Source organism: Vulpes lagopus, chromosome 2 (genome assembly GCF_018345385.1).
Source record: "Vulpes lagopus strain Blue_001 chromosome 2, ASM1834538v1, whole genome shotgun sequence".
NCBI classification, from domain to species: domain Eukaryota; kingdom Metazoa; phylum Chordata; class Mammalia; order Carnivora; family Canidae; genus Vulpes; species Vulpes lagopus.
The window spans coordinates 32,045,250-32,059,720 of NC_054825.1; the positions used below are offsets into that span (position 1 = coordinate 32,045,250).

General features: G+C 38.1%; 1 protein-coding gene across 7 annotated transcripts in view; it reads right to left on the bottom strand.

The window, feature by feature from the left end:
* Positions 1-14,471, bottom strand: part of ENTPD1 (ectonucleoside triphosphate diphosphohydrolase 1) — a 100,952-nt gene that overhangs the window by 36,758 nt on the left and 49,723 nt on the right. For 6 of the 7 annotated variants that reach the window (XM_041744040.1, XM_041744038.1, XM_041744044.1 and 3 more), the window contains one exon: positions 11,823-11,950. The exons of the other annotated variant lie outside the window; for it this stretch is intronic. In XM_041744040.1, the coding sequence (XP_041599974.1) occupies positions 11,823-11,888 (66 nt within the window). In that variant the 5' untranslated portion in view covers positions 11,889-11,950. The remainder of the gene's footprint in view (positions 1-11,822; positions 11,951-14,471) is intronic. 7 annotated transcript variants of the gene reach the window in all.

Below are 14,471 nucleotides of genomic sequence, written 5' to 3' on the forward strand. Positions count from 1 at the left end.
TTTTTTTTTTTTTTTTTTTTAATTTTTATGATAGTCACACAGAGAGAGAGAGAGAGGCAGAGACACAGGCAGAGGGAGAAGCAGGCTCCATGCACCGGGAGCCGGACGTGGGATTCGATCCCGGGTCTCCAGGATCGCGCCCTGGGCCAAAGGCAGGCGCCAAACCGCTGCGCCACCCAGGGATCCCTCTTGCAGTAATCTATGAGATACTGAGCCTTAAGCAAGAGAACCTCAAAGGCCCTCATTTTGCTTATCTATAAGATGAGGATAATCTTTTATTCCTCACAGTATTCCTAGAAAGAAAAAAATGTAAATGATTTCTAAACTGCAAGCACTATATTTGAATGATAGAATTCCTCAGGATTTGGTCCTTGCTCTCTTCTTGCTTTTTACCCCCTTCCTATAATCTCATCCTTTTCTAGGGCTTCAATACATCAGTGGCATCAGAGACATATCTTTAGACATGTCCTGTCCAATAAGGTAGCCACTAGCTACATGTGGCTATTGAGCACTTGAAATGTTAGCTGCAGTTGACCCTTGAACAACACAGGTTTGAATTCTGGATTCTTTTCAATAAATGCAGTAGAGTATTATAAATGTATTTTCTATTCTTATGATTTTAACATTTTTTTCTGTAGTTCACTTTATTGTAAGAATAAAGTATAAAACACATATATAAAATATGTGTGAATCAACTGTTTGTGTTATTGCTAAGCCTTCTGGTCAGTAGTAGGCAATTAGGTTTTGAGGGAGTCAAAAGTTATACATGGATTTTTGACTATGTGGCATGACGTGGCACTCCTAATCTCCATGTTGTTCAAGGAATCTGAATGAGATGTGATTTAAGTTAAACATCATATTGGAGGGGCACCTGGGTGGCTCAGTTGGTCAACCTTCTACCTTCAGCTCAGATCATGATCCCAGGGTCCTGGGATTGAGCCCTGCTTTAAAATGCTAGTTGGGGGATCCCTGGGTGGCGCAGCGGTTTGGCGCCTGCCTTTGACCCAGGGCGCGATCCTGGAGACCCGGGATCGAATCCCACATCGGGCTCCCGGTGCATGGAGCCTGCTTCTCCCTCTGCCTGTGTCTCTGCCTCTCTCTCTCTCTGTGACTATCATAAATTAAAAAAATAAATAAATAAAAAAATAAAAAAATAAAATGCTAGTTGGGTTCCCTGCTCAGCAGGGAGCCTGCTTCCTGCTCCCCCTACTTGTGCTCTCTTTCGCTCTCTTTCTCTGCGTTAAATAAATAAATAAATAATAAATAAATAAATAAATATCTTTAAAAAAAGAAGAAAAAAATCACACTGGAATTTGAAGATAGCATGAAAAAATAATGGAAAATACTTTATTAATAATTATTTTGATGAAATGTTGACATAATATTTGAGATGTAATGAATTACACTAAAATATTATTATATTAATTTCAACCTTCTACTTTTTAAAAATGTGGCCCCTGGAAAAATTAAAATATGGCTTGCATTATATTTCTAATGAGCACTGTAGGTCTATACCTCTTCTATGAGGTCCAGATCTGATTATCCAACTGCTGCTTTGACATTTCTCCTTGGATGTCCAGTACCTCAAAAATAAAAAATTTTTCTTCAAAAATTTAATTCAAGACCTCCTTCTAAACTATGTCTGCTCTTATCCCCCACCCTCTACTTCACTGCAGCCAGAGTGATCTTTTCAAAACACAAATCTGATCAAGTTACTGTCTTCTTATTGCTCTTAAGATGAAAATTAAAATCCTCAATCTGACTTGCAAGACCCTGACAAAACCACCTCCCTCACCATCTTTATCTGTGAGATTCTTGGACTTGCTTTCCTTTTTCCTGGAATATTCTCTACCCTTCTCTACCTCAGCTAACTTCAAGTTTTACTATAAATGTCATTTCTTTCAGAGAAGACTGCCCTGGCTCCCAACTTTCAGTTGGTGGCATTCATGACAACTATAATTAATAATTTGGGTCATCTATTAAATGTGTTTCTTTCTCCAGATAGTAAGCTCAATCATATCCTGTAGCCCAGTGCCTAATATAGATACTTAATATTTAATTGTTTTTTTTAAATAATAAATTTATTTTTTATTGGTGTTCAATTTACCAACATAGAAAATAACACCCAGTGCTCATCCCGTCAAGTGGCCCCGTCAGTGACTATTTAATTGTTGATTCATGAATCTGTGAACAAATGAACAGCTGAATGAAGTATGGTCATGAAGAGATGATGTTATATGTTTTTATTTATTTTAATTCAATATAGTTACATGCAATGTTATATTGGTGTCAGGTGTACAACATAGTGATTCCACAATCTATACATTACTCAGTGTGCATCATGGTAAGTATACTCTTAATCCCCTTCAGCTATTTCACTTATCCTCCTACCCCCAGCTGCCCTCTGGTAACCATAGTTTGTTCTCTATAGTTGGGTCTGTTTTTAGGTTTGTCTCTCTTTTTTTGCTTGTTTTGTTTCTTAAATTCTACATATGAGTGAAAACATGGTATTTGTCTTTCTGACTTATTTCACTTAGCATTATTTCGTCTAGCTCCATCCATGTTGTTGCAAATGGCAAGATTTCATTCTTTTTATGGCTGAATAATATTCCATTGTGTATATATACCATATCTTCTTTATCCATTCATCTATCAACGGACTCTTGGGCTGCTTCCATAATTCGGTTATTATAAATAATGCTGCAACAAACGCAGGGATACATATATCTTTTTGAATTAATGTTTTCGTATTCTTTGGGTAAATACCCAGAAGTAGAATTACCAGATCATACAGTAGTTCTATTTTTGACTTTTTGAGGAAGCTCCATATTGTTTTCTGAAGTGGCTGCACCAGTTTGCATTTCTACTAACAGTGCACAACAGGTCCTTTTTCTCCACATCCTCACCAACACTTGTTGTTTCTTGTGTTTTTGATTCTAGCCATTCTGACAGGTGTGAGGTGAAATCTCACTGTGGTTCTGATTTGCATTTCCTTAATGATGAGTCATGCTGAACATCTTTTCATGTGTCTGTTGGCAATCTGTATGTGTTCTTTGGTAAATTTCTGTTCATGCCTTCTGCTCATTTTTTATTTGGATTATTTGGGTTTTTTGTGTGTGTTGTGCGGTATAAGTTCATTATATATTTTGAATAGTAACCCTTTATTGGATATATCATTTGAAAATAAATTTGAAAGACACTCAGTAGGTTGTCTTTTAGTTTTGTTGATTATTTCCTTTGCTGTGCAGAAGATTTTTGTTTTGCTGAAGTCCCAGTAGATTATTTTTGCTTTTGTTTCCCTTGCCTCAGGAGATGTATCTAGAAAAATGTTGCTACAGCTGACATCAAAGAAATTACTGTCTTTGCTCTTCTATGATTTTTACAGTTGCAGGCCTCACATTTAGGTCCTTAATCCATTTTGAATTTATTTTTGTGTATGGCATAAGAAAGTAGTCCAGTTTCATTCCGTTGCATACAGCTGTTCAGTTTTCCCAACACCATTTGTTGAAGAGACTGTCTTTTTCCCATTGCACATTCTTGCTTCCTTTGTCAAAGATTGACCATATATTTGTGGGCTTGTTTCCAGGCTCTTGATTCTGTTCTATTGATCTGTGTCTATTTTTGTGCCAGTACCATATTGTTTATAGTAGTACTACAGCTTTGTAGTATATCTTGAAGTCTGGGATTGTGATATCTCTAGCTTTGTTATTTTTCAAGACTGCCCTGGCTATTCAGAGTCTTTTGTGGATCCATACACATTTTAGGATTGTTCATTGCAGTTTTGGAAAAATGCTCTTGGTATTTTGATAGGGATTGCATTAAATCCATAGATTGCTTTGGGTAGTACAGACATTTTAACAATATTGGTTTTTCCAATCCATGAGGTTGGAATAGCTTTCATTTGTTTATGTTATCTTCAATTTCTTTCATCAATGTTTTATAGTTTTCAGAGTTCAAGTCTTTCACCTCCTTGGTTAAGTTTATTCCTAGGCATTTTATTCTTTTTTGGTGCAATTGTAAATGAGATTGTTTATTTTATTTTTCAAGATTTTATTTATTTGAAAGAGAGAGAGAGCAAGTGACAGACCACCAGCAGGGGGGAGGGACAGAGAGAAAGAAAGTGAAGGGCTCAATCCCAGGACCCCAGAATCATGATCTGAGCTGAAGGCAGGCACTTACCCACTGAGCCACCCACATGCCCCATGGGATTGTTTTCTTACATTCTTGTTCTGTCACTTCATTACAGATGTATAGTGTACAGATATGCAATGGATTTCTAGATATTGATTTTGTATCCTCTGATCTTACTAAATTCATTTATCAGTTTTTTGGTGGAGTCTTTAGGGTTTTCTATATATAATATCATGCTATATACATGCAAGTTTTCCTTTTTCCTTACCAATCTGGATGCCACTTATTGTTTTTTTCTCTGATTGCTGTGGCCAGGACTTCCTGTACTATGTTGAATATAAGTGGTAAGAGTGGACACTTTTGTCTTGTTCTTAATGTAAGAGGAAAAGCTTTCAGTTTTTCACCATTATGATGTTACCTGTAGGGTTTTTTTAATATATAGTCTTTGTTATGTTGACATATATTTCCTCTAAACCTACTTTGTTGAAAGTTTTTATCATGAATGGATTTTGAACTTTGTCAAATGAATGCTTTTTCTTCATTATTGAGATGATCATATGGTTTTTTATCCTTTCTCTTCTTTATATGATGTATCATGTTGATTGATTTGCAAATACTGAACCACCCCTGCATCCCAAGAATAAAATCCCACTTGATTGTGGTGAATGATTTTTTTAATGTATTGTTGGATTTGGTTTGCTAATATTTTGTTGAGGATTTTGCATCTACTGTTCATCAGAGATATTGGCTTATAGCTCTCTCTCTCTCTCTTTTGTAGTGTCTTTATCTGGCTTTGGTATCAGGGTAATGCTGACCTCATAGAATGAAACTGGAAGTTTTCCTTCCTCTCCTATTTTTTGAAATAGTTCAAGAAGGATAGGTATTAGTTCTTCTTCAAATGTTTAGTAGAATTCACCAAGGAAACTGTCTGGTCCTGGATTTTTGTTTGTTGGGAGGAGTGTTTTGATTACTGATTCAATTTCATTGCTGATAATAGGTTTACTCTTTTTCTATTTCTTCCTGGCTGAGATTTGGGAGGTTATATGTTTCTAGGAGTTTGTCCATGTCTTCTGTTGTCTAGTTTGTTGGCATATAATTTTTCATAATAGTCTCTTATAGTCCTTTGTATCTCTGTGGTATTGGTTGTTATTTCTTCTCATTCAAATCTAAGTTTGTTTATTTGAGTCACATCTCTTTGTTTTTAATGAGCCTGATCAAAGGTTTATCTTTTCAAAGAACCAGCTCTTGGTTTTATTGATCTATTCTATTGTCTTTTTAGTTTCTACTTCATTTATTTCTCCTCTCATATTTATTATTTCCTTCCTTCTACTGGTTTTGGGTTTTGTTTGTTCTTCTTCTAGCTCCTTTAGGTATAAGTGTAGGTTGTTTATTTAAGATTTTTCTTGCTTCTTGAGGTAGGCCTGCATTGCTATGAACTTCCCTCTTTGAACAGCTTTGCTGCATCCCAAAGATTTTGGACCATTATGTTTTCATTTGAATTTGTCTATAAGTGTTTTTTTTATTTCCTCTTTCATTTCTTGGTTGACCTGTTCATGTTTAGTAGAATGCTATTTCATCTCCATGCTCTTTCCAGATTTTTGCTTGTGGTTGATTTCTAGTTTCAGTGTTGTAGTTGGAAAAGTGCATGGTATGACTTCAATCTTTTTTAATTTGTGAGATTTGTTTTGTGGCCTAATATGTGATCTATCCTAGAGAATGTTTCATGTGCACTTGAGAAGAAGATGCATTCTGCTGTTATAGGGTGGAATGTTGTGAATATATCTGTTAGATTGTTCTGGTCCAATGTGTCATTCAAAGTCACTGTTTCCTTGTTGATTTTCAGTTTGGATGATCTATCCATTGATGTAAATGGAGTGTAAAGTCCCCTACTATTATTATATTACTATTGATTACTTCCTTTATGTTTGTTATTAGTTTTATGTATTTGCGTGCATAAATATCTTCTTGTTGGATTGTTCCCTTAATGATTATATAGCGTCCTTCTTTGTCTCATTTCAGTCTTTATTTTAAAGGCCATTGTGGGGATCCCTGGGTGGCGCAGTGGTTTGGCGCCTGCCTTTGGCCCAGGGCGTGATCCTGGAGACCCAGGATCGAATCCCACGTCGGGCTCCTGGTGCATGGAGCCTGCTTCTCCCTCTGCCTGTGTCTCTGACTCTCTCTCTCTCTCTCTCTCTCTGTGTAACTATCATAAATAAATAAAGAAAAAATATTTTAAAAAAAATAAAAATAAAGGCCATTGTGTACAAGTATAACTATTGCTAGCCCAGCTTTCTTTTCACTTCCATTTGCATGATAAATGTTTTTCCATCCCCTCACTTTCAATCTGCATATGTCTTTAGGTCTGAAATGAGTCTCTTGTAGACAACATGTAGGTGGGTCTTGCTTTTTATCCATTTCGTCACTCTATGTCTTTTGATTGTAGCATTTACTTATTTACATTCAAACTAATTATTGTTAGATACGTACTTTTGCTATTTTGTTATTTGCTTTATGGTTGTTTTTATAGTTCTTCTTTGTTCTTCTTTTCTCTATTTTCTCTCACGGTTTCCTGGCTTTCTTTAGTGGTATATTTGGATTCATTTCTCTTTTTTTCCTGCATATTAATTACTGGTTTTTGATTTGTGGTTACCATTACCTTTATATATAACATCTTATGCATATAGCAGTCGATGTTAAATTGATGGTTGCTTAAGTTTGAAGCCATGCTTTAATCTTTCTCCCTTATGTTTTACATATATGCTATCATACTTTACATCCTTTTATTTTGTGAACCCCTTGACTGATTTTTATAGATATACTTATTTTAAGCCTTTGTGTTTCCTACTTTTCTTATTCCTCTTCCACTCAGAGTCCCCTTTAACATTTCTTGTAGTGGTTATGAATTCCTTTAACTTTTGTTTGTCTGGAAAACTATCTCTCCTTCTATTTTGAATGGCAGCCTTGCTAAATAAAGTATTCTTGGCTGCAGGTTTTCTTTCTTTCAGCACTTTGAATGCATCATGCTACTCTCTTCTGGCCTGCAAAGTTTTTGCTGAAAAATTAGCTAAAGCCCTATGGGATTTCCCTTATAAGTATCTGCTTTCTCTTGCTGCTTTTAAAATTCTCCTTATCACTACTTTTTGCCATTTTAATTACTATGTGTCTTGGTGTGGACTGCCTAGGGTTGATTTTGTTGGGGACTCTCTGTGCCTCCTGGATCTGGATTTCTGTTTCCTTCTCTAGATACAGGAAGTTTTCAGCTATCATTTCTTCAAACAATTTTTCTGCTCTCTTTTTTCTCTCTTCTCCTTCTGGGATCCCTATAATGCAAATGTTTCTATGCCTCAGGGTGTTCCTGAGTTCCCTGTTTTTATTTAATTATTTCTTTCTTTGCTCTTATTCAGCCTGATTGTTTTATGTTACTCTGTCCTCCAGGTCACTGACACATTCTTCTGCTTCTTCCAGCCTACTATTTATTCCACATAGTGTATTTTTAATTTGAGTTATTGTGTACTTCATCTCTGATTGGTTCTTTTTTCCCCAAAGATTTTATTTATTTATTTATTTAGTGTGTGTGTGTGCCTGGGGAGAGAGGCAGAGGGAGAAAGAGAGAGAGAATCTCAAGCAGACTCTGTGCTGAGCACAGAGCCCAACACGGCGCTTGATCCCACAACCTGTGCTGAGATCACAACCTGAGCCAAAACCAAGAGCTGGTTATTCAACTGACTGAGCCACCCAGGCACCCCTCTTTTTTTGTTTTCTATCTCTTTGTTAAGGATGTCACTCTCTTCTCAAATCCAGTGAATATCTTTGTGACCATTACTTCAAATTCTCTTCAAATATCAAGGATATTACTTATCTCCATTTGTTAGTTCTCTTGCTGCAATGTTGTCCTATCCTTTCATTTGGGATATATTCCTCTGTCTCATTTTGTCTAACTCTCAGCATCTGTTTCTGTGTGTTAAGAAAGACAGCTGTGTATTTGACAGTAATGGCCTGTAAAAGGTCCTGTAGTGCCTTGCCATGCAGTGTCCCCTGTTCACCAGAATCTGGAGCTTCAGGGGTATTTGCTATGTGTGATGCATGTGTCTTGCTGTTGTGGCTGAGCCACATTTGCCTTCAATCCAGTTGTCTGTGATGGCTTGCTTTGCCTATTGTGAGTAGAGTTTGGTCCTTGTGTTGTTAGTGGGCCAGTCTAGGGCCACTTTTAGCTGGGGTTGAATCAGACCAGGAGTTTGCCAGAGATGCTGTAACACCAAACTGTAGGGCACTTTCCTTGTCTTCTGAGAGGTTTTCATTGGTGGGCAGGACCTGCAGTCAAACCAGACATTTGCCCTCAGCCCACTGCTTTGGCTACAGTCAGACCAGTGTGTGTGGTTATCTTCCACTCTCCCCAGGGCTGGGCTCACTTTGGAGTGCTGTTGGCCTATCAGAGTTGCTTGCACACTGCCAGGCTTATGGCACCATTTTGGGTGGGCTTTGGCCAAGGGCATACTGGAAGGAGCAGGTACACAGGAGAATGCAGGAATGGGGGTGAGGGCGAGGCACACAGTGTTAGCAAGGTTTGCTGAGGTCTGTTGTGAAAGGGGACCGGTAGCCACCAGAACCAAGGCTGGCTGGATTGGAGGAGGTGGATCCCAAGAAGCACTTGGGGGCAGGGTGGGTGGTATTAGCAAGGTCTGTTGTATGATAGGAGACTTGGAGTGAGGCCTAGCTGAAGCCAGCATGTCCACAGGAGAACACAAGGGTGGGGCAGACTGTTAGCAAGTTAGGTAGTGTTGGAGAATTGCTGATTCACAGGTGTCCATGTGTTTATGCTGGAGGATGGGGGAAGGAAATGATATCCACCAGCTCCTTTGAACCTAGAGAGGTCTCCCAATGATCCCTACCCCTCCAAGTACATGCACTGAGATTAGTAAACAAATCTCCCTCCCGCATACACAGGTGCTTTTCAAACTGCTGCTTCTATGCTATATCTCCACAGGGCTATTTGTTTAAGGGTGCTGTCCTTTAAGTGTAGGGTCTGGTCTCTGTTTACTCTCACCCTCCTGGCTCTTCCAGAACTGAGCCCACTAATTTTCAAACCTCCAGGTGTTAATCCCTGCTGATTATAAGAACTCAGGAAATTGGGCCCCTTTGATTTCATGCAGGATCCCTGTGCATCTGGGGTACTTGGTGTGAGGGCCCGGTCCTCTGCCCTTGCCATGCCTGTGTCGTTCCTCCCTCCTACAGACAGGTCCATTTAACTTCCAAATGTGTCTCCAACCTTTCTACTCCCTCTGATACAGCCTCTTCTCTACATTTAGCTGTGAATGTAGAGAAATTCTCCCAGTCTTCAGATTGTTTTCTGAGTTATTTACACTGATCAGGTGTTATCTTATTCCATGAGGTTAGGTGAGCCTGGAGTCCTCCTACTCCACCATTTTCCCTGGAAGTTCGATGTTACATGTTTTTAAAACAAATGTACCAGGTATGAATATTGAAATAAGTGTTATCCTTTAAATTATCATTTTTGAAAGGAAATAAATTTATTCAACAAACTACTCAAAGCATTTTAGTAGCTCATGATATCTGGGATGGTCCTGGTATTAGCTTACAAATCACACAAGAAAAAAGTCTCATTTACTATTTCTTATTTTATATTTTATAATGTTTTATTATATACCTTATTCATCAAACTTAGTTTTGAATTATTTCAGAAATATTATCAAAGAGTATTCTCTAAAGCATCAATGTCCAATTGAACTTTCTGCAGCAATGGAAATGTTCTATGTCTGCATTGTCCAATTTAGTATCCACCAGACACGTGAGACTATTGAGTATTTGGAATCTGGCTAGTGCAATTAAGGGACAAAATATTTTATTTTATTTTATTTTATTTTACTTTATTTTATTTTAATTAAGTTGAAATAGCTACATATGGCTAGTGACTATCAAAATGGGCAGCATACATAGCTTAAAGCCATCACCAAAGACAAATTCCTAAAATATTTTTGCCCTTAATATATGCCAGCAATCTTATTAAAATTAGTGTATGACCTTAATAAATGACTAGTTTGCATATATAAAATGATCTTGCTAGACCAGTGATATTGCTATAAAGATTCATTTCATATGCCAGTGTCTACTCTTCAAATACTCATACCTCCTATTTAAAGACCTATTCCATTTTGTGGGGCCAACACAACACAGAATCACAACAGAGTCAATGATAACCACTGTGAATGCAGGAAGGTCATCCATGACCAGAAGTATTCACTGGGAACACAGAGCTCAAGTCTATCACGGATTTTGCCTCCTAGGCAGTCCCCCTCTCCAAAAATGTAATAATTAACATGTAAAAAGGTCAAATCAGGAGGGCAATCATGTACTTTTGGAGCTGGTAAATAAATAGCAGAACCAAGATGTCACGAGGCTTCAACTGTGAGTGAAGTTTTGCCAAGAGAGCCAACATCACTCAACATTAAAAGGCAAGAGACCATTGACAAAGACATAATATCAGCCTTCTATGCTGACAAAGGGGTTGCTGTGCACAGCAACAGAGTTGAGTTCATGTTGCAAAGAAATGCCAATGTAACATCCAGGCTTCTGCTATTAGGCAACTGATTTGGGTAGATGGCAAAAGTTTTAGAACCCTGGCATATACATTCATCTTTCTAGTCTCACAGTTTAGCATCTTCAAATACAAGAAAATAAATTTCTGCACATGTATTCCAGAGTCTCCATGGTCAACTTAACTTCTGGACATGTCATCACTTACGTGTGCATATGTGTCAATATGTACAATATTAGCATATTGGTATATTCTGGGCCCTTTTAGATTTATTGTACATTTATTTAATTTCAATGAAAGTTGAATACAATGGAAGTGTAAATACAATGGTGTATTTACAACATAAATTTAAATTTTATATATGCTTTTTAATTAACAGATTAAATAAAGTAATGACCACATTACAAGGTACTTTTAAGATATTCATGTCTTTGAAATTTCACTTTGATGAATTTGAAAGGAAGCAGAAATAAATCACAGTAGCTAATGACCCTAATTATTTTTAATGATATTATCTAGCTCTTCAAATGTGGAAATTTCCAAGAAATCTGTCCACCTATAAATTCATTTCATATCACTATATTTGATTACGTGTATGTTTTCTCTGTGAGTATTTTTAGTTGATTTTGCTGCTTGCTTTAATATTTTGGAGATGAGGAAAAAGTCTTCTCCACAATCTTTGACTTCAAAGTGCTTTATCCAATGCTCTCTAAGAAATATTACTTTTGTGATAGTAATAATAAGTGAGTAAGAAGAACAAAGAGTGTAGTGTTGTGACACATCCACAGTGAAACAATGAATAAGAGGTAGAGATAGTACTAGATTATAGAATATCAGCACAAAATGTCACCACATAATATCAGCACATATCTGGATGTGAATAAAGTATTTGTTTCTGTTAAAGTATTAACAGTAATTGCTGAACAAGTATAAAGACCATTATCTTCCTACCACTAATTGATTCAGGACATTCCCTCTACCAGAATGAGCATCATTTCCATTTTACCTCCCTAGTCCAGTGGATATTGATTTGCTCCTGGGATGCCAGAACCTCTACCCCTCCTGTATGCTCTAATTTACCATAACCTTCTTTACCCTCTCCTGGCATCCCAGCCTGAACCCCTCAGGTTTGAGTTACCTTAACATTTTCTGGCAATGGTTTGTTCTGGGTCAGCCCCACAGCAATCAAAGCAACTACAGCCATGATACAGGAGAAGCCAAGGATGATCAGTATATTTCTGGAACAAAAACTCTTCAGTTCAGAGTCTAAAACCAAGAGCAGAAAAGAAAATATCAACAAGAAATCAACAAACATTGATTTCCCTCCACTTTCAGTAAGTCTTACGCTAGATATCTGGAGACATCAAAGATAGATAAAAGTAGGGATCCCTGGGTGGCGCAGTGGTTTGGCGCTTGCCTTTGGCCCAGGGCGCGATCCTGGAGACCTGGGATCAAATCCCACATCAGGTTCCCAGTGCATGGAGCCTGCTTCTCCCTCTGCCTATGTCTCTGCCCCTCTCTCTCTCTCTCTCTCTGTGACTATCATAAATAAATAAAAATTTAAAAAAAAGGATAGATAAAAGTTAATCTTTATCCATACCACACTTGCAGAATAATAGGGAAATAATTCAAGAACAAAGGGATTTGTTCGTCCTGTGGTAAGGGTCAGACTGAGTTAGTGGCTGTGGTAAGGAGAATAGACAGATTCAGATCAATAACCAGGTAAGGAATGAAGACAGTGAAGAATCCCAAACTGGCAGTTTAATGGGTCATACCAGTCTATGAGTGTACAAGAAACAACAAAAAAGCAAGGATTACCCTCATTTTTCAAATCTACCACAAAATGTTTAAGATGTTAAGAAATATTCAGAATATATCATCAAACATCAAACTCCCAACACTCTATGTCATTTTCTGGCTTGACACACCCCTTGCATTTTTAACCACACTTATATGTTGTAATTGGTAATGGTGTAGAGGCTGTGGAGTTTTGAACATTTCATCATTCACATTATCTCATCTATTCTATTCGTAGTCTCAACCTGTCATAGGACATAAAAAAAAACTCCAACCAGAGAATAAAAGGCACAAGTTACTTTGATCATTACAAACAGAGAATATAGCAGAAGTGAACAAGAAATGGAAAGCTGTCCCATTCCTTCCATTCTGAGAACTCACTCTCTTCTCTCAACTTCCCAAACCATCCCTAAACTTTTTTCTTATGCTTTGGGAAAGAAGGGTGGGATAAAGCAATAAAGAAACATGTGGAATGAGACGGGCTCTGCAGAATGGAGTACATTTCTCTAAAGACAGGGCATAGGATTAAAACAGCTGAGATACCACCTCACACCAGTGAGAATGGGGAAAATTAACAAGGCAGGAAACCACAAATGTTGTAGAGGATGCGGAGAAAAGGGAACCCTCTTACACTGTTGGTGGGAATGTGCAGCCACTCTGGAAAACTGTGTGGAGGTTCCTCAAAGAGTTAAAAATAGACCTGCCCTATGACCCAGCAATTGCACTGTTGGAGATTTACCCCAAAGATACAGATGCAATGAAACGCCGGGACACCTGCACCCCGATGTTTATATAGCAGCAATGTCCACAATAGCCAAACTGTGGAAGGAGCCTTGGTGTCCATCGAAAGATGAATGGATAAAGAAGATGTGGTCTATGAATCCAATGGAATATTACTCAGCCATTAGAAATGACAAATACCCACCATTTGCTTCAACGTGGATGGAACTGGAGGGTATTATGCTGAGTGAAATAAGTCAATCATATGTTCTCATTCATTTGGGGAATATAAATAATAGTGAAAGGGAATATAAGGGAAGGGAGAAGAAATGTGTGGGAAATATCAGAAAGGGAGACAGAACATAAAGACTCCTAACTCGGGGAAACGAACTAGGGGTGGTGGAAGGGGAGGAGGGGGGGGTGAATGGGTGACGGGCACTGAGGGGGGCACTTGATGGGATGAGCACTGGGTGTTATTCTGTTTGTTGGCAAATTGAACACCAATAAAAAATAAATTTATTATTAAAAAAAAACAGCTGAAAGAGGAGCTCAACTGACTCCCCCCTCTAGATCTCCCTCTTGAAAAGCAGCAGCCACCACTTGCTGAAACAGGAGCTCCTCCTCAAGCTTCTTGAACAGAAGCTTAATCCAAAGGACTGGAACTGTATGCGTCTCCAGTCTGTTCATCAACTTCTAGAATCTTGAACTAGTCTTTACCCATCATACCAAACAGTACAAAACTTAGGAGAAAAAGTTTTAGCAACCACATTAGCTACTGCTTCCAGACACAGGAACAATAGATGAAATATATAGCACATCCCCCCTTCTCCCTTCCCAAAGAACCTCGATTTTGTTCATATATCTGCCACTCTCCTCAATTAGTCCACATACCTCATGGGAAAAGGATACACTCCACCCCCTGCCCCCTGGCCCCTGGTTCAGGGTCAAGCCTGAATGTTGTGCATAATCTCATTCCCTCACCAATGATTAGTTCAACAATAGATATGTACCCAAAAATGACCCATGAAGCCCTGGAGGAAGTCTGCTGGAACAAGCAAATCTAGGAAAAGAAAGGCAGCATTCTTGTCTTCCTCAGACATTGCCTGCCTGGATAAGATGACATTCAATGGTGGTAGAACTGAGAGATGGACAGAACTTGAGTCTTTGATAGCATTTAGAACTGCTAGAACAATAATCCCTACTCCAATCTTCCTATGAGACTTATGCTTTGACCTAGTTAGAAGTTTGAAGCCATAACATCCTGATATTA